We start from the raw sequence: 25,570 nt of genomic DNA, 5'->3' as shown, positions 1-25,570 counted from the left end.
CCAAGAATATTGTTTTTCAAAGCCCAAATCCAATCAGCAATGAGCCCCGATTTCATATAAGGCGGGGCCAACCCAAAACCAACCCGTTGGGACCCGCCAAATCTAATTCCACGTGTTTGCGTCAGCGATTCTCCGTACAGGTTCAGCACCACTGCATCTACGGTCATGACCACATGTACCGTCGTCATTTTATGAATTTGGAAAAAGAAAATGAACGAAAATCTCAAGTCAAAAGGGGTCAAGCTCATGCCTTTGTTGTGAACTTGTGAGAAATGCTCTGAAAACGGAAAATCAGCTTCCCAAAACCCTTCCACTGGCTGTGGCCGTGGGCTATTCGTTTCCAAGGTTCCAATGTCGACGAAGAAGCTCCACCACAACTGCGACCTCCCTGAAGAAATTATAGTCCAAATTTTGTGCCGGTTGCCAATAAAACCTCTGATTCGATTCAGTTCCGTTTCGGAACGGTGGCGTTCTCTCATAACAGCCGACCCACAGTTTGCCCAATCCCACTTCAAGCTAGCCTCCGATCGCAAAACCCTCACCCAGAGACTCCTCATCTCCACCAACTATGAACTCCGATCCTTGGACCCGGAAACACCGTCGTTCGCAGACAACGATTCTTCGCTCAGTAATATCACCTTCCACACCTATAGCAACCTACTGGGCTCCTGTAATGGTTTGGTATTTGTAGATGTTGATGGTTATGAAAATCATAGCTTGTCTCTCTGGAACCCGTCAACCAGATTTGATCGCGAATTGCCTGACCCATATTTTGTGTCTGTGGCGAATACAGAAGACGTTAGATCTGAATTTGACCGTACTGGCCTGGGTTATGTGTCATCCACTGACGACTACAAAATTTTCATAGATGCTTATGTTTATTCTACACCTTTCCAGAAATTTATGGAGATTTTCTCATCCAAATTGAACTCTTGGAAACGCATTCAAGTCCGTGGGAACGACCCACCGTGCTCTTTCAGAAGCCCCACCAACACTAGCTTGGGGGCCCTTACAAATGAAGCACTGCATTGGTTCTACCCCAAAGTCGGTGAGGAGGAGCCAACGATCCTTGCTTTTGATCTGGCAAAGGAGGAATTCAGGGAAGTTCCATTCCCCACTTTTGATGGTGATGCCGATGACATTGATGTTAATCAGATGGGGGTTCAAGTAGTTTCAAGAGGAGGAGCAGGAGAATGCCTGTGTGTTTCGATTACTAGGAGACGTGGTGGTGTTAATTTGATGGAATTCTGGGTTATGAGAGAATATGGGGTGCGTGAATCTTGGAATGTGCTCTTTAAATTTAACACGAATGATGTATCTAAATCGTTGGGTGGGAATTTGCTCGGTTATGAAGCCTGTTTCGTTACTGAAGGTGGTACAGTTATATTCAGGCTGAGGTGGGATAGGGACATAGTGGTGAGGATTGAATGCCACGGAGAAGCGGAGCCGGTTTGCAGTACCCCATTTAACGTTAATGATGGGGATGGGGCAGTGTATGACGTGATTAAATACAATGAGACTCTGCTTTCAGTACCTAACTAACCATGGAGAGGACTCTGGTAATTTGGATTTTGGTGCTTAATTTGGAGAGCTTATTATTGTCTGTCCGTATGTTTGTTTTGTTTCTGTCACATCTCTGTACTCTGTGTTTGCTTGTATTGAGTTGCCAAAATGTTCAAATATGAAGTCTTGTTGTTGTTCCTGTCATCAATCTTGCATGAAGCTGATTTTTCTTAGTTGAATTGCTGATGGATGGTAAAAGCATTGTGATGTTTCTAATGGTTTTCCTGCCTTCATCATGTATTTGAATTTGAGAACATGCCGACAGACCCCTTGTCGATTGTGCATTTCTGAATTTTGATCATACAAGCTTTCTTTTCTTTTAATTGAAGGCCATTGATGATGAAAATATTCCCAATTCATGTGATGTGAGCACAGAAGAAGGTGGCAAATAAGAGAGAGTGGGAACTTTGAGTAAGGCTCAAGTTCTTCATCCTGTAGGGAAAAAACAGAGTTGCCTTGTTCTGCAAGGGTGGTGGATGGAGGACATATTAGGATGAAATAGAAGGTGATTGTGTTAATAAACAACAGCCTGGTTTGAAAATTTAGTCTGAACAAATGTTCTCTGATATAGTATGGTGTGTCTGCTTGTTTCAGTATCATATGTACTCTGCTCAGTATAAATCCTTTATTTTTGTTCCATCTTAGTAGTTTGGTTTTGAATTTTTTTTTTTTTTTTTCTACATTAGGGGCAGCTTAAACAATGAACATTTTTAGTTGAGGTGAAGAGTGTGTTGTAAGTTGTAAGAAGGACGAATGAACATTAGAACATATATTTTAAATCAATTTAACCGAAGATATCTCTTATAATAACCAAAGCAAAAACAGAAAACGAAGTTTAAAGGAGAATGAAAATGGCATCTCTTTTGCTCGGAAGCAGGACAAGTTGAAAATGCAATATGAATGGCAACCTCAATGATAACAAAATGAATGTGAGACATAAATTTTTTGAGGAAACCCAACCCAACCCAACTATTATTGGAGTACAATACTTGTTCTTATCGTATTGATTAAAAGTAAAAAATCAGACCAAAAAACAAGATTAAGAAGTAAAAAACTGATTCTGTTTTTTGTTTTGTGGGTTTTAATTTAGGGAAAGAATAACACTTATTAAGAAGAAATTAATTGATTCTTCTCCCCAAAAAACCAAAAGCATGAACATGGAAATGATTTTGAAGCCAAGAACTAGACTTATAAATAGGCTTGCAATAAAGGAATGGCAACCTCTTTCATAGTCATAACAAAGTCAATGTGAATACATGTTTTTTATATACAAGCGATCTTTTACTTTAATCTAATCTAAACTACGGGGATGGGGATTCGAATCCGTTTGTAAATGCTGTGATTTCATTGTAGTTAAGAGTTAATTTGTTTGTGTCATCACTAGAGCATATCTCATCTACAAATTTCAAGTCTCAGCAATTGAAACTGATACTAAGCCTTTGAGATGCCCTTCTTTTGCGAACTTGTCACTTTGGCAAATATTGGTACCTTTGAAACTGATCCCCACTTGAAAATCATAATGACCATGCATCCCATGATCGGATGCAGTAAATGGGTGTCTTGATAAATGTTTTTCGGTTGAGGGTGGTGATCGTAGGTTTCTTAATGGGTGTCAAACGGATTGTGGTAGGAGACAGGTAGTGACACAAAAAACCCATAAATGACGCAACTTGATAATTTCGTGAACCTCATTGACATTTTGTGATAATAAGAACCTTACGTATATTTCTTGCACAGTAATTAAAGTTAAAAGATTTTCTGTTTTTCTTTGGGACTGAATTAAATTTCAACCATTTGACTTAACATATATTATGATTTTCAACATTGAGTTTAGGCATAACAACCTCTTAGGTATCATATACATAAAAGTTAGGTATTAAAAATCAAACCTTGATGAAAACTCAATTAGATTGAAATTTACAAACAAAAAGAAGATTTAAAGTTAGAGCCTTTAAACTGACAAAAAAAAAAAAGTTAGAGCCTTTGAAAAACCTGTCATCTTCTATCTTCCATGTGTGCAGGTTGTTCATGCTTGCTGCCACTTTCACTATGGCTTGGACTTGTATGATTAGACCCATTGGTCACACTAGTTTCCCCAATATTATTCCCATCTCTCCTTTCTTCAATTACCTCTGCACCACCGTGACTACCACCACTACTAATTTCACCATCAACAACACTACTCTTATACCCACCATCATCACTCTCCTTTTGATCACCACCACAACTCTCGTTAACCAAAACAAGAGCCAAGTAAAGAGCTCCATTAACTCGAAACGACCAAACTTGAACAAGATCTTTTTCTTTCAGATGGTTTCGCTTAGCAACATCACTCCACTGAGTTCTCAACACATAGATTTTGCTGTTTTTCCCATTCTTCTTTTTCATGTTCCACCGTCTCAAGTTTATGTCTCCTTGTACAAGACCAGGGTCTATCAGTTGAACCTTCATTGTCTCCTCTTTCTCAAGCCTACCTCTCTCATCTTCTTCCAAGAAATCAGTCGACGAGATTTGGTTCAGAGGCATTGACATCCTGTTACCACTTTTACTTAGATCAGTTTCCCTCAGTTTTTTCTGTATCACCAAAGCCACTTTAGTCCCACCCAAACTGTCAATTTTTCTCTTAAATGCTTCAGGCAAGTCATGATGAGCTGATGAGGAAAGACTACTTAGTTCTTTTCTCTTCGGAGTGATCTTGTTGATCGAACCGGTGCCTTTATTGGCATTTTTCTTCTTCTTCGACATCATCATCTTTTGCTTCTTGCTTTCAACAGGCGGCCAATTAGTACTATCATCATCATCATCATCTCTTCTCTGGAATTTTCTTTTCAAAGAATTAGTCTTTCTCGCAGAAGCAATAGCAGAGTGCATAAGCTTTGGTCCATTAGATGATCTTTGTTTCTTTGGCTCTATTAGTGCAGGCTTCTTGAGTGCCTTTTCCGTCATCAAACGTTCTCTCTTGGACTTAGACGACACCATGGATGGGGCAACTGGGTGTGCAGCCTCAGCAATTTCAGATTCTCTCTCTGCTGCTGCACAATTTGGTTCTTTGTTGATGTTACTCTTTTGCTTCAAAAGGTATTCCTGCATATATTTCTCAGTATCAAACCTAACAATCTCAAGCAACCAACCCATATTAGTCAACTTGCGATTGAACATGCCATCAAAGTCGCTGTCACTGCTTGAATACCACCCCATTTGGTCTTCTTCTTCTTTGTGCTCGTCCACTTGAGAGATTGAAAGATTGAACGAGAATATAATGCAAGAAAGCAAATTGTGTTGTCAAAACGGCACAGAAGTTAGGATTTTATAGAGTGTGTACACTGTACACTAGTCAATGTCTGATTAGGAAACCTATTGAATACATACTTGACCTTCAAGTAATAGGACACAAACAATGTTTCCCAATCCTTTAAACCCGAAAATATATATATATATATGAGATTTGCTATTCACGTGCTTCTCTATTTCCAAACTCGTGGGTGGCTTTAGAGAGAGAGTTTGATTTTTGTGTTGCTTGTTGTGAATAGCAAACTCGTATATATGTATCAATATAGGAAACAAACTGCTTGGCCAAAAAGAAAAGGAAAGAATTGAAGCTTTGATTTACCAGTTTTTTAGTTTAGTTATATTTTTATATTTATTAAAATAAATTATTATTTATTTAATTGTTTGTCCATGTGGCACAAATCCAGTGTGTCAAAGTCATGCCACGTCATTAATTCCAAGCTCATTGACCGCCACATCATGGGTTAATGGAGAGCTTGACAAAAATATTAACGGATGTATGAAATTGATAGTAAAAGTAAACGTTGGGAATGAAAGTGAGAAGAAAAAAACTTTGTGTAGCAAAGTGTTAATCTCAGGAAACTTACGAATAGTAAATTGGTAGTAAGTGTACTCAGTTAATTTTAATGTTCGATTAACATCGCCCTTATTTTCTCTTTCTTTCTTTCTACTAACCACTATGCACGTGCGTAAAGCGCGTGTGGCAATAGTAACACAGAAACATAAAATAATCAATACCATCATAAATAGAACACAATGAAACATAATAAATAATAGAAAATTAATCCTTCAAATATCCTGTTCTGTGACAAAAAGAATGAGGCATATTAAACCAAATGACAAGTTAATTATCCGTGATTCTACGGAAGTTATAATTCCTTTTCCGTGATTCTACGGACACTCAATTTTAGTCTCTGGACACCCAAAGCAAATTCCCTATTTTTAAGTCCAATCGGCAATGTAGACCCGCCAAATCTAATTCCACGTGTTGGCCTCAGCGATTCTCCGTACAGGTTCAGCACCACTGCATCTACGGTCTTGAGCACCTGTACGGTCGTAATTTTATGAATTTGGAAAAAGAAAATGAACGAAAATCTCAAGTCAAAAGGGGTCAAGCTCATGCCTTTGTTGTGAACTTGTGAGAAATGCTCTGAAAACGGAAAATCAGTTTCCCAAAACCCTTCCAGTGGCTGTGGCTGTGGGCTATTCGTTTCCAGGGTTCCAATGTCGACGAAGAAGCTCCACCACAACCGTCACCTCCCTGAAGAAATTATAGTCCAAATTTTGTGCTGGTTGCCGATAAAACCTCTGATTCGATTCAGTTCCGTTTCGAAACGGTGGCATTATCTCATAATTAAGGACCCACAGTTTGCCCAATCCCACTTCAAGCTAGCCTCCGATCGCAAAACCCTCACCCAGAGACTCCTCATCTCCACCGACTATCAACTCCGATCCTTGGACCCGGAAACGCCGTCGTTCGTAGACAACGATTCTTCGCTCCATAATCTCACCTTCCGCCACTTTAGCAACCTACTGGGCTGCTGTAATGGTTTGGTATGTGTAGATGTTGATGGTTATGAAAAACATGACTTGTCTCTCTGGAACCCATCAACCGGCTTCAAACACGAATTGCCCGACTCAGATTTTGTATGTGCAGTGAAAATCATGTCTTATTTCGCTGAATCTGATTTTGGCCGTTCTGGCCTGGGTTATGTGTCATCCACTGACGACTACAAAATCTTCATAGATGCTAATGTTTATTCTAAACCTTCCCAGACGTTTATGGAGATTTACTCATCCAGATTGAACTCTTGGAAACCCATTCAAGTCCGTGGGCACGACCCATCGTGCTCTTTCAGAAGCCCCACCACTAGCTGGGGGCCCCTTACAAATGAAGCATTGCATTGGTTCTACCGCAAAGTCGGTGAGGAGGAGCCAACGATCCTTGCTTTTGATCTGGCAAAGGAGGAGTTCAGGGAAGTTCCATTCCCCACTTTTGATGGTGATGCCAATGACATTGATGTTAATGATATGGGGGTTCAAGTAGTTTCAAGAGGAGGAGGAGGAGGAGAATGCCTCTGTGTTTCGATTACTAGGAGACGTGGTGGTGTTAATTTGATGGAATTCTGGGTTATGAGAGAATATGGGGTGCGTGAATCTTGGACTATACTCTTTAAATTTAACACGGATCATGTTTCTGAATCGTTGGGTGGGAATTTGCACGGTTATGAAGCCATTTTCGTTACAGTTATATTCAGGTTGAGGGACAGGGACAGGGACAGGTTGGTAAGGATTGAATGCCGCAGAGATGCGGAGCCGGTTTGCAGTACCCCATTTAACGTTAATGATGGGGATGGACCAGTGTACAACGTGATTGCATACAATGAAACTCTGTTTTCGGTACCTAAACTCGGGTAATTTGGATTTTGATGCTTAATTTGGATTTTGATGCCTAAACTCTGGTAATGGGGATGGACCAGTTATATTATTGTCTCTCCTTCTGTTTGTTTTGTTTCTGTCACATGTTTATGTTTTGTGGTTGTTGTATTGACTTAAGTTGCCCAAAGGATCAAATATGAAGCATTGTTGTTGTTCCTGTCATCAATCTTGCATGAAGCAGATTTTTGTAAGTTGAATAGCTGATGGATGGTAAAAGCATTGTGATATTCCTGTGATGTTTCTAATGGTGTGCCTGCCTTCATCATGTATTTGAATTTGAGAACATGCCAACAGACCCCTTGTCGATTGTACATTTCTGAATTTTGATCATACAAGCTTTCTTTTCTTTTAATTGAAGGCCATTGATGATGAAAAAATTTCCAATTCTTGTGATGTGAGCACAGAAGAAGGTGGCAAATAAGAGAGAGTGGGAACTTTGAGTAAGGCTCAAGTTCTTCATCCTGTAGGAAAAAACAGAGTTGCCTTGTTCTGCAAGGTTGGTGGATGGAGGACATATTAGGATGAAATAAAAGGGAGATTTTGTAAATAAACAACAGCCTGGTTTGAAAATTTAGTCTGAACAAAAGGCCTTGATGAAAACAAATGTTATCTGATATAGTATGGTGTGTCTGCTTGTTTCAGTATCATTTGTACTCTAGTTAGTATAAATCCTTTATTTTTGTTCCGTCTTAGTAGTTTTCGTATGATATTTTTCTTCATCAAATGGCCTTGATGAAGAAATGAATTGTATTTTGTTTCGGTCTCTTCTCTCTGTGTTGTGTGTGTTGGTATTGAGAAATTATCAAATATGAAGCATTGTTGTTGTTCCAACCAACTTCCTCATATATTATTCTTGCAGGTTGCATGAAATGAATGAAGCAGATGTTTCTTAGTTGAATTGCTGATGCTGAGCTGCTGTCTTTGGCTTAGCTTTTACTTACCCAGTCAAGAGTGGTTTGTTTGTAGGCTTGTGTTTTGTTTCTCCTTCATGAATTTGAATTTGAATTTGAATTTGAGAACATGCCAACCCCAACTTTTGATTTACAATCATACCAGCTTTCTTTTGTTTTAACTTTTAATTGAAGGCTTGGTGTTTGCAAATATGAGAGTGGGAACTTTGAATGAGGCTCAAGTTGTTCTACTTGCAGGAAAAACCAGACTCAGAATGTGATTGTTTTAGGAAGACTCTTTTCATCTGTTGTGGTATGGTTGAAATTTGTGCAACATGCGACATGAGTTTGGTGTGGGTTGTGCTGCCCAATTTATTTTCTGTCCTCATGGGCATGGCCCAACTTTTTAAAATCATCCATGAGTTAGTTGAAATTGGGCTTAGAAACACGCACCTCTTTTGTTTTGTTTGGCACCAACCCAAGCCAAGTTGAAATTGCAAATGGAAACTTACTCTTGTGTATTTCATCTCTCATCCAATAGATGAATAGAATGTAGATGTTCAATCTCCTTAAGGATTAATTGGGCAAAAGTTGAATGAGTCTTTAGGCTAAGCCTCTTTCTACTTAATTCATCGTTGAATTTGAAGCAACCAATCAAGTGGCACATGGGGTAACCCTAGACTTTAGGGGCAGGGTATTGGACATTGAGTGCCTAGTAATACAAGAAATTGTTACTTTGAACGTACATGATCAAACTCCCATTCTTATATTAATTTCGTACTACATTGTAACATGCAGTACGGAGCATGTTATATGTTTTTCAATTAGGCACTTCTTTAATTAAATGCCGCCCTGTATAAAGTCACAGGGATTGACCAATTACATGTCGACAGAGGGGCATATGCATATATCTCATCACACAATCATATATACCTACATCTGATTTTCTTGGTCCGAAACCGTTAATAAGTTGTTGAGAAATTCAAGCAATCATGACTGCCGATTTCTTTTTAATTACCACAAGCACAACAAAGAGAGTGAGTATGTTTTTCATTTGGGTCGGGTGTTGAGAGCCTTTTTAACATTGAAAAGAGAAATACTACTAAACGAGAATGGAATAGAACAGTAAGACTTAGGCACCTCAATAATTCAATATACAATATCGTCCTTAGCTCTCAATACTAAGATCCGAAATATGTAGTTAACATGCAAGTTGCTTCATCCGTGATGTATTTAAAAGAAATTATAATATTATCATTTGCACTCAATTCTACGTAAAGCCAACATGGTATATCTTGTGTTGCAATCTTACTCATCATGCATTTACACACATCTTGCCTCCCATCTTTTATATGTCAAACAAGCCAGCCTATCTATCTAACACCCCACTCCCCCATACATCTTCCTTCTCCTACCCACATAAAAGATAAATAATCCCTCAAGATATGACCCTCAAAACCCAAAACACATTCATTTCAAAGCTCATCAAACATGGCCACGAAACCAAGCCTACTTCTCTCCATACTCATTTTCTCTTTCATCTTCCAAACAGCTCTCTCAAGAAGCCATCACCACTCTAGCCGTATACGTACTTGGTGCCAGAAAACCCCCCACCCCGAGCCATGCAACTACTGCATGTCACATAGCCGTCACCGTCTCATTCCGAAACACACCTCCGAATTTCGAAAAATGTTGGTGCAAGTGGCCTTGGAGAGGGCTCTCAATGCAAAATCATACGCCTCCCAATTTGGCCAAAACTGTCAAAACAATCAACAAAAAGCCGCATGGGCCGATTGCTTGAAACTTTTCGAGGACACCGTCCACCAGCTCAACATTACCCTTGAAGGCTTAGGCACCAAACGCAATTGCTCCAACTTTGATGCACAGACTTGGCTCAGCGCTGCCCTCACCAACATTCACACGTGCCAAGTTGGGTCTATGGAGCTGAACGTTTCGGATTTCATAGCCCCTATATACACCTCCAATAACAATGTGTCCGAGCTAATTAGCAACGGTTTGGCAATTGGTTCACAACTTTTAGGCACGGGAGAAAATTACGCAGATGAAGAGTATCCGAATTGGGTTTCAAAGCACGATCGGAGGCTGTTGCAAGCTTCAAAAATCAAGGCAAATCTTGTGGTTGCCAAAGATGGATCTGGGCATTTTCGGACGGTTCAAGCGGCCATAGATGCAGCGGCTAAGAGGAAAATAACTAGTAGGTTTATTATCTATGTGAAGAAAGGTGTTTATAGAGAGAACATTGAAGTTAGCAACACTAATAATAACATCATGCTGATTGGTGCTAGCATGAGATATACAATAATCACAGCTAGCCGAAGTGTCAATGGAGGTTCCACAACCTATAATTCCGCAACTGCTGGTACATATATATAACTTATAAGTTCTCTCCATCTCTAATTGTTTCCCTAATTTGATTTAATTTCCAAAACTTGAGTAATTAACGTTTTCTTTTGTGGTTTGTTACAAAATGTGATTATTATAGGCATAGACGGTCCAGGCTTCATTGCTCGCGGCATCACATTTAGCAACACGGCCGGCCCACTAAAGGGCCAAGCCGTGGCGCTGCGGTCAGCCTCCGACCTCTCAGTCTTCTACCGGTGTGCCTTCCAAGGCTACCAAGACACCCTCATGGTGCACTCTCAGCGCCAATTCTACAGAGAATGTTACATATATGGCACCATAGACTTCATCTTTGGCAACGCAGCTGCAGTTTTCCAAAGTTGCATTATTTATGTGAGAAAGCCCTTGAAGGGCCAAGTCAATGTCATCACAGCCCAAGCCCGAAACGACCCATATCAAAACACTGCAATTTCAATCCATAATTCTCAAGTGCGGGCCGCTGCAGATCTGAAGCCCGTGGTTAGTGCTTTCAAAACCTACTTGGGCCGGCCCTGGATGAAATACTCTAGGGTTGTTTTCTTGAAATGTTATCTGGACAGTTTGGTCAACCCAGTGGGCTGGTTGGAGTGGCAAAGAAGTAATTTTGCGCTTAGCACTTTGTATTATGGGGAGTACAAGAATTTTGGTCCTGCTTCGTCTACCAGGTACAGAGTGAAGTGGCCTGGTTTCCATATCATCACCAGTGCAAATGTGGCGTCACAGTTCACCGTCAGCAGCCTTATCGCCGGTCGGTCCTGGTTGCCGGGCACCGGGGTTCCATACACAGCGGGGTTATGATCAGGTCCTATATGTTATGATTGTGAATTGATTGTATTTTATTTGTTTATTTGGGCGAAGAAAAAAAATATTTATTTACGTCGTTGTTGGTGTTGGATTTTTGTACATTATGCTGTCATATATGGTACATTTTCACAAGGAATGAATATGATTAATTATTTCTTAATAATGTAGTTAAGGAAAATTTAGGGGCAGAGGGAACTTAATTTCCCACTTTACTTTACATATATAATTTGGATTCATGTTAATAACTCTGTATTCTGGAATTAAGCCAGAATGTTTGGCCACCGAATTCATGTGAACCTTAATATATTTATTCATTCATAGTTGATTTGCATGTTTCATGCATGCCGAGATTGTAGACTAGAAAAGATAGTTAATTAAGAAAAAATAGCTTGATTTATAATCATGCCGATTAAATTAATTTGTAAGCAGGGTGAGGTTGTAGCAAAGTGCAATTTTCTCCACCCAAACCGTTAGCGGACATAGTCAACCACTAACTACACCCAATAATTATTCATAAACTTGTAAACACTAAGAAGAAGCAGAATAAAGGGGCCTGAATATCCCGTTAAAATAATAAACATGCCAGACGACCCAAAAAGAAGAAAAGTTATAATATGAAAATTTCTTTTCTTTGTGTATAATTGAATATGTTTTAATTTCATTGTACATAAATAAATTGTATGTAATTGAAGGGAGATTTAAGTTTAAGATTGGTTACATATTTCTAATTTCTGCAATTAGATTGCATTCATTAAATGTGTTGGTAGATTTAATATGCAACATATCGTGCAATTCAAAGGTCGAAATTAGAAATATGTAATCAATTATTAACATAAAATACTTAGTGGATAATTTTTCTAGAATATATTTTCGAAGTGTTTTGAAATAAGACACCCTCATAGTCTTTGTGGTGGTCCTATATAAGGTGAATTGTCCATTTTGTCGAAATTCGTAAACAAAGACTTGCATATATCAAGTGATCTTATTCAATATATATATAAACCTAATGATTATGGAAGGTTTCATGCCTCTGTCTATCCGGTGGATTTTAGAGTACTTGTATTGTATTGATTTTAGTTTTTCTTGTAGGTTTCATGCCTCTGCCTCTGGTACGGTTTATCTATTTTCATACTACATAATATGTATTAAGTGACGGTCAAGGTTATGCAGACTCGAAATAATATTGTTCTCGGCCATCAATCGGAATTTGCCTAAGAACCAATTATTTATCCAAATAGTAAGATTAATATGTAACATAATGCATCTGGCAGGTGGTAGGGACAAATTAAATTAAGAGATATTAATTAGAAAGTCATAATACAGATTAAGAAAATGTAGCAAGCAAAGCATATTTGTTGAGGAGGAAAACCGTGTCTTGGTTAGGGTACCCAAGTATACAATTATTTGGTCCAGCTAATGTGGTTGGTGTGCGTAACGCGTTCTGGATTGGCTCTCTTATCTGCTTAAGATGTTCAAAGTCAAAAGCTTTAAAAAAATAGTCAGAGACTTCCAGCTTGTTATTGCCAATTTGCCCAGGTGTGGTTATTCCTAAAGCTTAATTCATATTTGACTCAATTTGTTTGAAGTTTGAACAGAGAGAGAGCATGAGCTAGCCAATTCCAATTTCTTTTCATTCTCTATAATCGGTGTGCTTGGTTGAAGAGAATATAACACAGATATATCAAAACAAAGCGAAGAGAATATAACAGAGAGACACCAATTCTCTAATTATATGATTAATTTGTCAAATAAAGTGGGGCAAATATTCAATTATGCTAAGATACGCTCATATTATTATTCTTCTCCAATATGGAGGTATTTATACAAGTACAAATATGTGTTAACCCTAAATAAAATAGGAAATATATCTAAATTACAATATGAAGTAAATCTCTATTACAATAGGACTAAATAATAATTGGTAAGTAACCCAAATTCTAATGAAATAAGGAACTAAAATCCTAACTAAATAAGGACTCGCCAACATAATTATATATATATATATGAAATGCAGTCAATTGCTTGACATGTTCTTCTGTGATCAAGATAGTACACCACCTCCTTTTACATACATAAACATGGAATATATGATGTACATGCTTTATATCATTTCATCATTGGCTGCGTAAAGACTAACATATACTTATATATATGAATAATAAGACAAGGATCGATTGAGAATCTCTGTATTCTAATTATTCTGCACTTTTTAATAATTATCTTACTGCCTCCATCACCCCTCCATGGTCAAACTATAAGCCAAACCAGCTGTCACCACCGTACCCCATTTCTCATCTCTAAAATTTTTCCCTATATAAGCAAACTTCTGATCACTAACACAAAACCCTCACAGTCCCAAAACCACAAGCCAATCAACAAGAAGCCTATCCATGGCGACAAAAATGAGTTCATTCCTTCTATGCTTCTCCTTCTCCTTACTATTCTCGCCAGCCCTATCTAACATACTCAACACTGGCATCAACTCTTGGTGCAGCAAAACCCCCTACCCTGAAACCTGCAAATACACCTTGACCCATGCCCAAAAATACTCTCTCCCGACACGCATGTCCGACTTCAAGAAACTTGCGGTGCAAGTCACAATGCAGCAGGCACTCAAAGCCCAAAGCCACAACAAGTGGCTAGGTCCCAAGTGCAGAAACAAGATCGAAAAGGCTGCATGGGCCGATTGCTTGAGCCTCTACCAAGACACCATCATGCTCCTCAACCAGACCATAGACCCCGCCACCAAATGCACCGACTATGACGCACAGACTTGGCTCAGCACTGCTCTCACCAACCTCGACACGTGCCGGGCCGGGTTTGTGGAGCTCGGGGTCTCGGACTTTGTGCTTCCCCTTATGTCCAACAATGTGTCCAAGCTCATAAGTAACACCTTGTCCATTGGTAATGGCTCAAATGTTCCGGCTGTGACAAATAGGTACAAGGAGGGTTTTCCTACTTGGGTTTCTCCCGGTGACAGGAAACTGCTCCAGTCGTCGCCAGCCGCGGACGTAGTTGTTGCCCAAGACGGATCAGGGAACTACAAGACAATCAAAGAGGCGTTGGCTGCCGCGGCGAAGAGGAGTGGGAGCAACAGGTTTGTGATACATGTGAAGCGTGGGGTTTATAAGGAGAACCTTGAGATTAAATTGAAGAACATTATGCTGCTTGGTGATGGTCTGAGGTATACTATTATCACCGGTAGCCGTAGTGTTGTAGGTGGTTCTACAACTTTCAACTCTGCAACTGTTGGTACGTCTCTCTCTCTCTCTCTCTCTCTCTCTCTCTCTCACACACACACACACAATGCTATATGAATTGTCAAAAGGTGTGTGCCATATATATTGAAAATGTCTCGATAGAGAAAAAGTGAGGGAGAATACAAGTTTTAACAAGCGTTGACAATTTATAAATCATGACTTATCAACTTAATGTTTAACTACTGCACGATGGTTCCCCTTAAACGACATAGGACCCCTTAAAATTTCATAATTTTAATTATTGAATTTTGTTTCTAATTGTGTAATTAATTAATTACAGCGGTAACTGGAGATGGCTTCATTGCTCGTGGCATCACATTCCGCAACACAGCTGGTCCAGAGAACCATCAAGCCGTAGCCCTCCGATCAGGCGCTGACCTCTCAGTTTTCTACCGTTGTGGCTTCGAAGGCTACCAAGACACCCTCTACGTCCACTCTCAACGACAATTCTACAAAGAGTGCTACGTGTACGGCACCGTCGACTTCATTTTCGGCAACGCCGCTGTCGTCCTCCAAAACTGCATGATCTACGCAAGAAGGCCCATGAGCGGTCAAAAGAACACAATCACGGCCCAAGGCAGGACCGACCCGAATCAGAATACGGGAATTTCGATTCATGACTCCCGTGTCATGGCCGGTTCAGACCTCCAACCTGTCCTCAGTTCGGTCAAGACATACTTGGGTAGACCGTGGAAGGAGTATTCACGCACGATTTTTTTGCAAAGTTACCTGGACACTTTGGTTGACCCAGCTGGGTGGCTTGAGTGGGATGGCAATTTTGCCCTCAAGACTTTGTACTATGGAGAGTACAAGAACACTGGACCGGGTTCATCTACGAGCGGCCGGGTTAATTGGGGTGGCTATCATGTGATAACTAGTTCGTCAGAGGCATCGAAATTTACTGTGGGTAATTTCATAGCTGGAAGCTCATGGTTGCCTGCTACAAACGTGCCATTTACTGCTGGGCTCTGATCATTTTAACATATTGCATTCTGCCATTGTTGTACAATCATGTATCAACTTGTTTGAAAACAATTGTTCAATTTGTTCTTTCATTATTGTATTGAAAATTCTTTTATATGGAAATAAAGACTTTTTATTCTTGCAAAATGACGGTGTAGTTGAGAGAATTCAGTACCCAAAAATGGGGCTTCGAGAGGCCCAAAACCCTTTTAAGATTTAAGGAAGATTGTTGATGCACCATAAAATCTGATCAACACACCCGATCTCATTGAAACCACTGTTGGATTTAAAGGGGATTGTATGGTGCACGGTGCACCCTAAAATCTGATCAACACACCCGACTCATTGAAAACCCCCTTCAAATTTGTGACGTCGTTATTAGTCATTGTGAATATTAGTAAAAGGGACTGTGAGTAACTATAGTCTCCTAATGATTTAGGGTTTCACTATTTCCAGCTTTATTTGTTCTGATATCTTATTCACCATGATCATGGTAATAATAGTTATCACAAATTTCGAGGTGACATATAAACCGAACAATGCAATCATTCTCCTGTTTTGTAATTATCCAAGTTTAGGTAAGACTTGTGCATTGTATTTTTATATTTGAAGTGACAACTAAACACTAAAAACACAATTATTATAATCATAAACCACTTAATTGTCAAGTACTTTTGTGTCTTCGTGCGCACAAATTGTCAACCATGCGTCACCTTGACAACTTTGTGCCCTCATCTTTCGTTTTTCTTGCTGATTTTTGGGCCTGAATATGCGTTTTAATTAGGGTTGATTAGAGACATTCTAGTAAACTTTGGGAGACATAGCATATCGGGCCAAATATATGGACCGCACGTTGCAACCAAACACCAATATGATGTGCATTTATGGGGAGAAAGTAACCTCACAACAATTACATGAAATTTGGATGCGATATTGTCTTGAACAATTAAATGGCATTTCCTTGCACTAAAAAGTCAAACAAAATAGGATTTTTTTTATAAAATCTTTTCTATTGAGAGAGTCGATAATATATTAAACTCACACACACTATACGGATACTAGGACTCGAAATCGAGAACTTTTCCTGAGAGAGCAATTGCTCCAAACCACTACATTAGCGGGTCCTTTGCAAAATAAGATTAAACGCTTAATGAAGAAGTTAATTTAGTTGACATTGGAATGGCTTTTTTTATTTTATTTATTTAGAGAATAAAGAGGTCTTTTGGCAATATTATCTTTACAAATTAGTTTAGGAAACAGAACAGCCCCATGGACCAAAGAGAAAACGATAAAGGAAAAAAATAAAAAAATCATTCTCCAAATCTGTAGATGATACGATTATGAGGTGTGGACCCGGAAGAGGAGAGTAGAAGTAGGGACACCATATATATGATTAGATAAAAAAAACAGTGACATTTGGGTGGGGCCCAATGAGTATTAGGGAAGCCGCATCCTTATTGGTTGCGGTGAAGTAGATCCACCCAAATGACGACACGTCAATGTAACAACGGAGTCCTACCGTCCACCCACCCAAAACGTTCGGACGGGAACAATGATGTTTCATATCCGTCATCATGAAAATTATGGGACCTACAATACATATATACATACAAAAATTTAAAACCTACACATTGTCTTTTGTTTTTTGTAAAGACCAAAATCATACACCAATTTCTTGGTCACTACACCCGAGTAATTATAATGTGCCACCGGAGCAAGGTCGACGCATTACTCGTATACATGATATAATTTGCATACGTATTATAATTCAAGTGAATATTTACTGAAGTTATATTCTAACAATGGGAATTCATCAACCTTACTCTCCATCCATATCATATCGTGACTATATTAAAAGTATCATACAATAATTTCTCACACGGTAACCTGACCAGAGCTAATGGACGCACGTGTTTGATCTTAATTTTCCCATGCTTTTGGGCTGCCTGTCGACGGGAGCGGATAGTGACTGCTGAGTCCGAATGAGAAGAAGTGGGCTCATTCCTAAAACCTATCTGGAGGGCCTAGTCGGCCCTGTTTTGGGACATTCTGGCAAGGGACCACAGGTGAGGGACCCACAGACACAACCCGGCAAAAGACACCTCCCCTCTCTCCCTCCCTCCCTTCCTCAACTTGCGAGCTCAATGATAGTGGCTAGCCCACGCCGGATCCATCGCAAGCCGTCCGGGCCATCATTCCCTCTCGTGTGGGTCCCGCATTCCACCACCACATTTGCGGTGCTTTAGTGATCCAAACAAATCTTCCTGAACACTCCCGCGGATCGGCTGAGACGCGGCTGGGCTCAAGCCTCTCGGTCAATCAAGCCAATTTGGAGGAGTGTCTCTTTTGGGATGCTAAACGTCGGTTACTGGGCCCCACACTTTTCGGGCGAACCACTCGTGCAAAGCTAGCTAACTCGCAGCGAAGGATAATAAAGACTATAGATACAACGTTAATTAATAGGACGATGCCACGTGTGAAACGATGGGGCGTGGAAACCCGTTAGCCGTTAGAACGGGGGCTTGAGCTCCGTAACGGTCGACTCAGCTGATGAAGAAGAAGGTAGATAATTGAAAACCGCGTATCATGATGACAATGGAAACGTATTTGTCACGAGCAAGTCTGCTGAGTGAGTTGAGCTCATTCAAATATAATATTAATATTATTTTATACCTATAGGATCATTAGGGTTGTAGGATCATTAGGGCTGTAATTTTTGCTAATTTAAACCCCAATTCCTTAAACTCTTGGTTAAACAAAGTTGATCAGCAGCCAACAAGTACAGGTTAATAATAGAGAAGCATAATGTATGTTTGTTGGGTTCTTAATGTTGGATGATGATAATCACAAAAAACATAATGGAAATTGGGTTTGTGCGAGAGAACCAAATTAGTATCTACCGAACCAAATTAGTATTTTCTTCAACAACACTTGAATCGTGCATAATTGTTGCAAACTGAATTTAGACCCATTTCATTTCTACTTTAATTATGGGACTAATTATTAATACAACTGAACCCACCTGTTTATGTTACTTACTGCACATATTAACCTAGCTAATTATAAAATTGTGTGTAAACAAACACTGACATCACAAATTCACAATAATCCCCTAATACAATGTCTGATCATCCATCAGAATTCCACGTGTCGTTGCCCCGGGAGAATTTGATGGAACATCCATGAAAACCATAGGACAGACTCACATGGAACACAGCAAACATCATCATATATGATATCCTCAGTAGTCCTTGCGGTTAAGAGAGTTGAACAAGAAATGGGGGTAGGGACTAGGAATAGAGTTGAAGCTGAAGCTAGGGCCACCATGCCACATTTGTGAAACTTTTTGGCTGGTGCCTGTTCCATTACGTCACCAATATATCCCAACCAATAAAGCTCAAATATTTTTATTCTTCTTCTTCTTCATCTTCCTCATCTCTCTCTCTCTCTCTCTCTCTCTCTCTCTCTCTTAGACTAGTTCTCTTCGTCAGTGGCAGAGAGAGACCTGGCTAGCTCAGAAAGAGAAATATTGAATATTTGAATAGGGTGGGTCTCTATCACTATCAGTTGCGGGTAGAGGTGGCAGTAGAGACAGAGAGAGCTTTGCTTCCTCTCCTTGAGCCAATTTTGCGCCACCCTTTTTTCCCGCCTATAATCTTTCCCAGCAATCTAGCTTATGTCGACAATGAGTGACAAGACAACGAGTGCTTAAGACATTCTCAAGACGCTACTTAACTTTTGCTTCGTCATTTTTTCCCCTTTTTTTTTTTAACTTCTAGGGTTTTGCAGCTTCTTATTTAAACCAACTTGGCCTCTATTCTTCCATTCCTCAACTTTTTCGTCCGTCTTGGCCTGTCTTTCATCATTTCTAAGGATCCAGTCCCGACAACTCGACACAGCAGTTTTTGGGGACTGGAGAACAAGTTGGTGTTCAACTCCCGAGGGCTGCAGTTCTCATATTCTTATATATATGTGTCACTGTGTTTACATGTTCTGTCTTGCTGTTTGAATTTGTTTCCTTGTCTCATACTTTGGCGTAGTGAGGGTTTGAGAAGCACATCATATAGCAAACAAGTGAAGTTAGCTTGCCTGAAATATAACCGATCAGATCTGTGTGGGATTGCAAAGCTCGAGATTTTGTTGCTTATCTGTAAGCCCTCTCTCTCTCTCTCTCTCTCTCTCTCTCTCTCTCTCTCTCTCTCTCTCTCTCTTATAATATTCTTCTCTTCATGAAATTCTGCTTCGTTGCTCTTCGATGTGTTCATGGGTTGAAAACTTGTTGTGGGATATATATATATTTTCAATATTATATGGATCTTGAAGTTAAAGGGTGCATGGGTTAGCTAAGCGTAGGAGCATGTTCTTCATCAACCATCTCAAAAGATTTTACTTTCCCTTGTACATAATCAGGACTTCTCATTGACCCTGTAAACCTATCAAAGATATCAACACTATCGTACAATTTAAGGGAAAAGATCAGCTCTTGTCTTTTTGGTTTCTTTTTAATGATGTTCTATAATTCCAGTGATTAAAAATCATATGAGAAGTATACAAGTGGCATCTGATCATAATTGGAGATCATTAATTTGTATTTTTCATGTACTAATGGTAGTAATCGAATGGCATATGCTGGTTTTGATATCATCGTGAGACTGTACAAAGATTGATCATATCACAAGCATAATAATATTAATCATCATCCAGGAAAAGTTTTCTCCCACATGTTATGTATTGTGAAATTTGTTCTGTGGTATAGAACTCCCCAAAAAGAAACCCCTTTTTTTCACGAATTCTTTCATCTCATTGAATATTCATGATTAAATGCTCCTTTTCATTATCACCTTCACAATGGATATTTTCCCACATTAATTAGGGCAAAAAGTCTTTTAATTAATTAAAAATAATAATTAAGTTTCAGGAACATGAAACAATTTCAGTCATCAGAGCTCATTTTGTTTATAAAACCAGACAGAATCAGTCATCATTCATTAATTACTCATCTCATGCAAAATAAATTTGTGTAGTGCATGCAATATGAAAGTTTTGAACTTTACAGGGTTCTTCTCCAATTACATAAAGGCCTTTGAGTGCAATATGAAGTACAGATTAGTATAATGCCAAAACGTTTTTTTTCTTCACCTTTTTCCAATTTGACGAATGCGAAAGATTTAATTGTGGTGTGTATGAGAAAAGTTCAATCATATAATGTGCATATTAGTCTGAACGTATATATGTTCTTTCCTTGTATGACATTGAACTTTGAAGCTAGAGACAGGTTGACAATCAGACATTCACATTTTATTACAGTTGAACTTAACTAAAATCAAATGGAGGTGATTACATATGTTGATGAAGAGTTGTGTTAGACAATTCCACTTAATTGAATATTATTAATCCAGACTAAACCTTTGCATGCATTCCTAGATATAATCAGTCTGACAAATGAATTTCAGGACTGAAGAACAAGAAGCTAAGCTGGATAATATGAACACTTTTTCACATGTTCCTCCTGGTTTCCGATTCCATCCGACGGATGAAGAACTTGTTGATTACTACCTCAGGAAAAAGGTTAGTTCAAGAAGGATTGACCTAGATGTCATCAAAGATGTAGACCTCTATAAAATTGAGCCATGGGACCTTCAAGGTATGTATACTCTCACAACCAGTATATATTGAAGTCAGTTCACATGAATGCATGCTAATATGACTTGCATGAATTTGGACATACAGAATTATGCAGAATAGGGACAGAAGAGCAAAACGAATGGTACTTTTTTAGCCATAAAGATAAGAAGTATCCCACTGGAACTCGAACAAATAGAGCCACCGCTGCAGGCTTCTGGAAAGCCACAGGTAGAGACAAGGCCATTTATTCAAAGCATGACTTAATTGGCATGAGGAAGACCTTAGTATTCTATAAAGGGCGAGCCCCAAATGGACAAAAGTCAGATTGGATTATGCACGAATACCGTCTTGAAACCGATGAAAATGGAACTCCACAGGTGAGAACTTAATTCACTGATATTACGACTTTCTTGCATTATGTAGTGGCTATTATTTGTACCATTTCAACTGATCATATAGCGTGTCGGTTGAGATAGAACAAATAGTTTGATTCTTCTTATCACATTGCATTCAAACTCGATTTCTTTTGCAATTGAAGCAGGAAGAAGGCTGGGTTGTGTGTAGGGTTTTCAAGAAGAAAATTGCAAGCATGAGAATTAAAATGAATGAACATGAGTCACCATGTTGGTATGATGACCAAGTCTCCTTCATGCCGGACTTGGACTCACCAAACCAAAACTCAAACTCCAACATTAATATGGCACCATACCACCACCTTCCTTATCCTTGCAAGAAAGAGCTGGATCACTTGCCAGCTTTCCAGGTTCCCCATGAGCACTTCTTCCAGCTCCCCCTTCTGGGGAGCCCAAAACTACTCCAATCTTCAGCCACAGGTGTAAGCAGCTCCAACTCCATGGCAGCTCATGCATACAGTATTGACATAAACCACGCTTGCACTTTTCAGCCGTCGGATCAAGAGCAAAACTTTCATGGAGCAGTCTATGGTAATAACAGTAATGATGATCATCCGCAAGCCGTAGATCAACTGACCGATTGGCGAATGCTTGACAAGTTTGTAGCTTCACAGCTCAGCCAGGATGATGCTTCTAATAAGGGAAATAGCTACTCATGAGATTATATATATGCCCTATTGATAATGTCTATATATATAATGACATTCAGATACAAGTAAACGACAACCAGTAGTTGTCTAATCGAATCGAAGTATGGAAGTGACACCTTGAAATTAATTATTTTAGTAGTATATACTGATCATAGGTTTTAAGTCCATATAAAAAAGGGAAGGTGGAGGAGGTTGTTGAACTGATCAGAAATTCCCTGTACATAATAAAACGACATCATGATTGTAACCTAATTAAGCCCTCAACTTTCTTGTCTGTTCTAGTATGTAGCAAGTTAAGTCCACCAACACTCTAGTCAGCTTCTTGTAAGATGGATTAACAGGTGGACTGTGGAGCTGAGTTTGCTGCAAGAAATGAAGTTGAAAGCATTGATTATTGCATGCCATGTAGGCTGCGAATTAAAGAACTCGACCAGGTGGTGGATATCGATTTGTAGAAATGTTTGTATGTCAGCTGATTGAAATATTACATTACATATATAGAAGATTACGACAGATTTATCTTATTCTTTTCAATAATATGTTTCACAGTTTCTGCCTATCTATATAGAATGGTTCTTCTTCTTTAATCTCCTAACTAAAGAAGAGAGAATGATGTGATTAAGCCGACCTATATCAACAACATGAATATTGCTTTGCTGCAAAGCTTGGCAAATGCAGTTATGCATATCATTAATCTTTTTAAAGCGTGGAAGGCAAGTATCTGGTATACTTCAATCAGCAAGAGTCCTCCCATACATATATATTTTGGCACCAACTTGAAAGTAGGTTTTATGTGCTGGCAGAGTATGCTTAGATTCAGGGACGGTCCCAAGAAGGGACTAACCTAGGCTATAGCTTAGGTGAGTTGTTATTTTATTATTTAAAAATTTAATTTAGCCCACCTAGGCCTACTAATGACAGTCAAGTCATCGCTCATCCAACAATACATTTAAGGAAAAGAAGATAAGACAAACTAATGAATTGATGAATTCTCTTTTTGACTATTCCTGGACATTCTTGTGTAGGACATCTCTGTAAAATTTTCTCTAAAATGAAAAGTATTTCCGTCTTGTTCTTACTTTTTTAGCCTACTGCCAACTTCTTTTATTTATATTTATATTTATATATATATATATATATTTATATATATTTTTTTTTTTTTGAATAACCTACTCCTAATTTTCCTTCCAGTGATAGGCCTCTTCACACATAATCCATTTTAAGTGAAAAAATAAATAAAAAGAATAACGAATTGTTACGTTGCAGTAGTTGGACCTTTATGTTCCACTCTCCGATGCATACATAAGGTAAATTTAGCCCACCCGATTTTAAAATCCTGGGTTCGTCCCTGCTTAGATTTGTTCTCAGTCACAGGGAAAAAAAAACAGGACAGATCGACGTAAAGACGTGGCCTGATGATATGGAGAGGTTGAGGAAACCAAGTCAAAATTTCACTGTCAACCATTTAAATAGGTTAAGTTTCAATCTAAAGCTATTAGCAAAGAAAAGTTGAGCAATTTTATACCCCTTCTCTTATATATTGGCACCATGAAGCGTTAAAAAAAACAAACCTATTTCCAACTTGAAAACCAAAAACACGCTACCGACACCGACTCTAGCTAGATTGATAGTAGCAGAATGTCATGCTGAATTTGTTGAAAAAAATAAAAAGAAAAATACTTGAATAATTACTAACCTTTATGGCGGCGGCACACTTAATCATGATGAAGCTGAATATAAGGTATGGTAACTACCAAACACATGAACGTGCTCCGAGTTTCCAAGTTGGAGATGTTGCAGTTGAAGTTGCAGTGAGGGATATGGTGAAGGCAATCAGCACCAACTTTGAATTTTGGAGAGAAACCAATAAAAGGTTGGAAGTGAAATTCAATTGAGAACATTGACTTGCTATATATAATAAGTGGGATAAATATAAATTATAGACTATTTGGATTTGCTTGTGGACAAGTCAAGCTTAATCCAAAGTCCCTTTCAATTTCAAGCAATCAATTAAAGTTACGGAGCCAGCGACATATTCATTAGGCATGCTCATGGTCCAAGAGAGCAGCAAACTAGGGAGAAGTTAATTAAGAGGACGAGCCTTTGCATTTAGCTATTTTGCATTTATCCGCATTTCATTACATCCAAGTCATCCTAATAATCTAAATGCTTAAGAGATGCCACATCATCAAGCTTCGAGTTTTTTTTCTTTCTAAATTTGACGTTGAACTAACATTAATGCTCTAAATATTTTTTTTCTAACTTCGTGCCTTGAGCGTCTTCACCTGGATTCTTCACCTGGATTGAGTTCCTGCTTTGTCATGTAATGGAAAAACTCCAATGTATGCAAAAAATTTCAATTCCCAACCAATCAAGTAAAATTAGTTTGTTTTTTTTTTTTCCTTCTTCCAGTTCACATATCTTTTTCCTTCGCCTTTTGGGAAGAAAGAGCGATGCCAATGGAAGTTTATATGATTCCTTGAATTTGAACTTCAATTAGCTACCTTCTTCTTCCTCCACTGATAAGCAAAACCTTGTGTTGATATCTTTCAATCAAAAGAGGAAGGAAAAAAATATGTGCAAAGAAAAAAGGAAAAGAAGATAGAAAAACTAGTTTTGCCTTGTTGGAAATGAAACTCTCCAAATAATGGGCAATATTAATTCACTGAATTACAAAGGAAGGAGAAAGTCGTACGATGAACAATCAGAAGAAATACACTCAAACCAGGCAAGACACTCAAAACTGAAGGCATAAAACGTGAGTTTAAAATAAATAAAAACTCAAGTTTGATGATGTGGCATGTTTTAAGCAGTTAGATTACTAGGATGGTTTGGATGTAGCGAAATGCGAGTCAATGCATGATAGCTATATGTAGAGGCTTGGGATGGAAAAAAAAAATTCTGACCAAGAAGAGAATGTTGCCATAGGCATGACATGAACAAAATGGTATTTTAGAGAGGTAATTATGATTGATAATTAAGGTTTAATGCATTAATTTATCTCAAATTGTTGTTTGCGGAAGAAGGAAGATATCAATGTAATCATAAGTATGCATAATAATAAACAAGCACACCATGTGACTCGTGCTATCATGTTCTTCAATCAAACCCACAAATTCAACCCTTTCTATATTCGGTGCCCACCCTAGACATGCTTTTGCAGGTGTCCTTGATCATATTGTAAAATTTATTTGATCTGCGTCTCAACAAATTTATGGATCATAGGTGGAGGCAAACTTCTATAACGAGGAGTTATAGTACTAATAACATTTTCA

The 25,570-nt window shown here is 38.7% G+C and overlaps 6 protein-coding genes across 7 annotated transcripts; 5 read left to right on the top strand and 1 right to left on the bottom strand.

Moving 5' to 3' along the window:
- The first annotated feature begins 193 nt into the window (after positions 1-193).
- On the top strand, positions 194-2,202 carry LOC110764654 (F-box/kelch-repeat protein At3g23880-like). Its single transcript, XM_021967665.2, has 2 exons — positions 194-1,559; positions 1,893-2,202. Exon 1 carries the CDS (start codon positions 352-354, stop codon positions 1,540-1,542), a length of 1,191 nt encoding a protein of 396 aa, XP_021823357.1. The 5' UTR covers positions 194-351; the 3' UTR covers positions 1,543-1,559; positions 1,893-2,202.
- A 1,356-nt stretch (positions 2,203-3,558) lies between these two features.
- On the bottom strand, positions 3,559-4,761 carry LOC110764653 (uncharacterized). Its single transcript, XM_021967664.2, has one exon. It carries the CDS (start codon positions 4,759-4,761, stop codon positions 3,559-3,561), a length of 1,203 nt encoding a protein of 400 aa, XP_021823356.1.
- A 1,088-nt stretch (positions 4,762-5,849) lies between these two features.
- On the top strand, positions 5,850-8,391 carry LOC110764667 (F-box/kelch-repeat protein At3g23880-like). The gene is made up of 2 exons (XM_021967678.2): positions 5,850-7,265; positions 8,150-8,391. Exons 1-2 carry the CDS (start codon positions 6,076-6,078, stop codon positions 8,181-8,183), a joined length of 1,224 nt encoding a protein of 407 aa, XP_021823370.2. The 5' UTR covers positions 5,850-6,075; the 3' UTR covers positions 8,184-8,391.
- A 1,110-nt stretch (positions 8,392-9,501) lies between these two features.
- Positions 9,502-11,646, top strand: LOC110764735 (putative pectinesterase/pectinesterase inhibitor 60). Its single transcript, XM_088248102.1, has 2 exons — positions 9,502-10,560; positions 10,684-11,646. Exons 1-2 carry the CDS (start codon positions 9,672-9,674, stop codon positions 11,376-11,378), a joined length of 1,584 nt encoding a protein of 527 aa, XP_088104228.1. The 5' UTR covers positions 9,502-9,671; the 3' UTR covers positions 11,379-11,646.
- A 1,698-nt stretch (positions 11,647-13,344) lies between these two features.
- Positions 13,345-15,745, top strand: LOC110764663 (pectinesterase 2-like). The gene is made up of 2 exons (XM_021967675.2): positions 13,345-14,636; positions 14,925-15,745. The coding sequence occupies exons 1-2, from the start codon at positions 13,775-13,777 to the stop codon at positions 15,614-15,616; spliced, it is 1,554 nt and encodes a 517-aa protein (XP_021823367.1). The 5' UTR covers positions 13,345-13,774; the 3' UTR covers positions 15,617-15,745.
- Positions 15,746-19,077: 3,332 nt separating this feature from the next.
- Positions 19,078-22,801, top strand: LOC110764736 (NAC domain-containing protein 7-like). Of its 2 annotated transcripts, none has more exons than XM_021967755.2 (4): positions 19,078-19,757; positions 21,061-21,251; positions 21,338-21,609; positions 21,774-22,801. In XM_021967755.2, the coding sequence occupies exons 2-4, from the start codon at positions 21,092-21,094 to the stop codon at positions 22,302-22,304; spliced, it is 963 nt and encodes a 320-aa protein (XP_021823447.1). In that variant the 5' UTR covers positions 19,078-19,757; positions 21,061-21,091; the 3' UTR covers positions 22,305-22,801. The 2 variants fall into 2 exon arrangements, with proteins under 2 accessions (XP_021823447.1, XP_021823446.1); XM_021967754.2 differs by having other exon boundaries at positions 21,771-22,801.
- The last annotated feature ends 2,769 nt before the right edge of the window (positions 22,802-25,570 follow it).

Source organism: Prunus avium, chromosome 2, assembly GCF_965620075.1.
Source record: "Prunus avium chromosome 2, drPruAviu1.hap1.1, whole genome shotgun sequence".
Lineage (NCBI taxonomy): Eukaryota > Viridiplantae > Streptophyta > Magnoliopsida > Rosales > Rosaceae > Prunus > Prunus avium.
The sequence above is the reverse complement of the archived record's forward strand: the minus strand, read 5'-3'. Positions and strand labels throughout refer to the sequence as shown.

Coding starts and splice junctions, on each gene's coding strand:
- LOC110764654 (XM_021967665.2), top strand. CDS start 352: ATGTCGACGAAGAAGCTCCACCACAACTGCGACCTCCCTGAAGAAATT.
- LOC110764653 (XM_021967664.2), bottom strand. CDS start 4,761: ATGGGGTGGTATTCAAGCAGTGACAGCGACTTTGATGGCATGTTCAAT.
- LOC110764667 (XM_021967678.2), top strand. CDS start 6,076: ATGTCGACGAAGAAGCTCCACCACAACCGTCACCTCCCTGAAGAAATT. Junction 7,266..8,149: donor TTTTCGGTACCTAAACTCGG/GTAATTTGGATT, acceptor TTATTCTTGCAG/GTTGCATGAAATGAATGAAG.
- LOC110764735 (XM_088248102.1), top strand. CDS start 9,672: ATGGCCACGAAACCAAGCCTACTTCTCTCCATACTCATTTTCTCTTTC. Junction 10,561..10,683: donor CTATAATTCCGCAACTGCTG/GTACATATATAT, acceptor TGATTATTATAG/GCATAGACGGTCCAGGCTTC.
- LOC110764663 (XM_021967675.2), top strand. CDS start 13,775: ATGGCGACAAAAATGAGTTCATTCCTTCTATGCTTCTCCTTCTCCTTA. Junction 14,637..14,924: donor TTTCAACTCTGCAACTGTTG/GTACGTCTCTCT, acceptor AATTAATTACAG/CGGTAACTGGAGATGGCTTC.
- LOC110764736 (XM_021967754.2), top strand. CDS start 21,092: ATGAACACTTTTTCACATGTTCCTCCTGGTTTCCGATTCCATCCGACG. Junction 21,252..21,337: donor TGAGCCATGGGACCTTCAAG/GTATGTATACTC, acceptor TTGGACATACAG/AATTATGCAGAATAGGGACA. Junction 21,610..21,770: donor ATGAAAATGGAACTCCACAG/GTGAGAACTTAA, acceptor TTGCAATTGAAG/CAGGAAGAAGGCTGGGTTGT.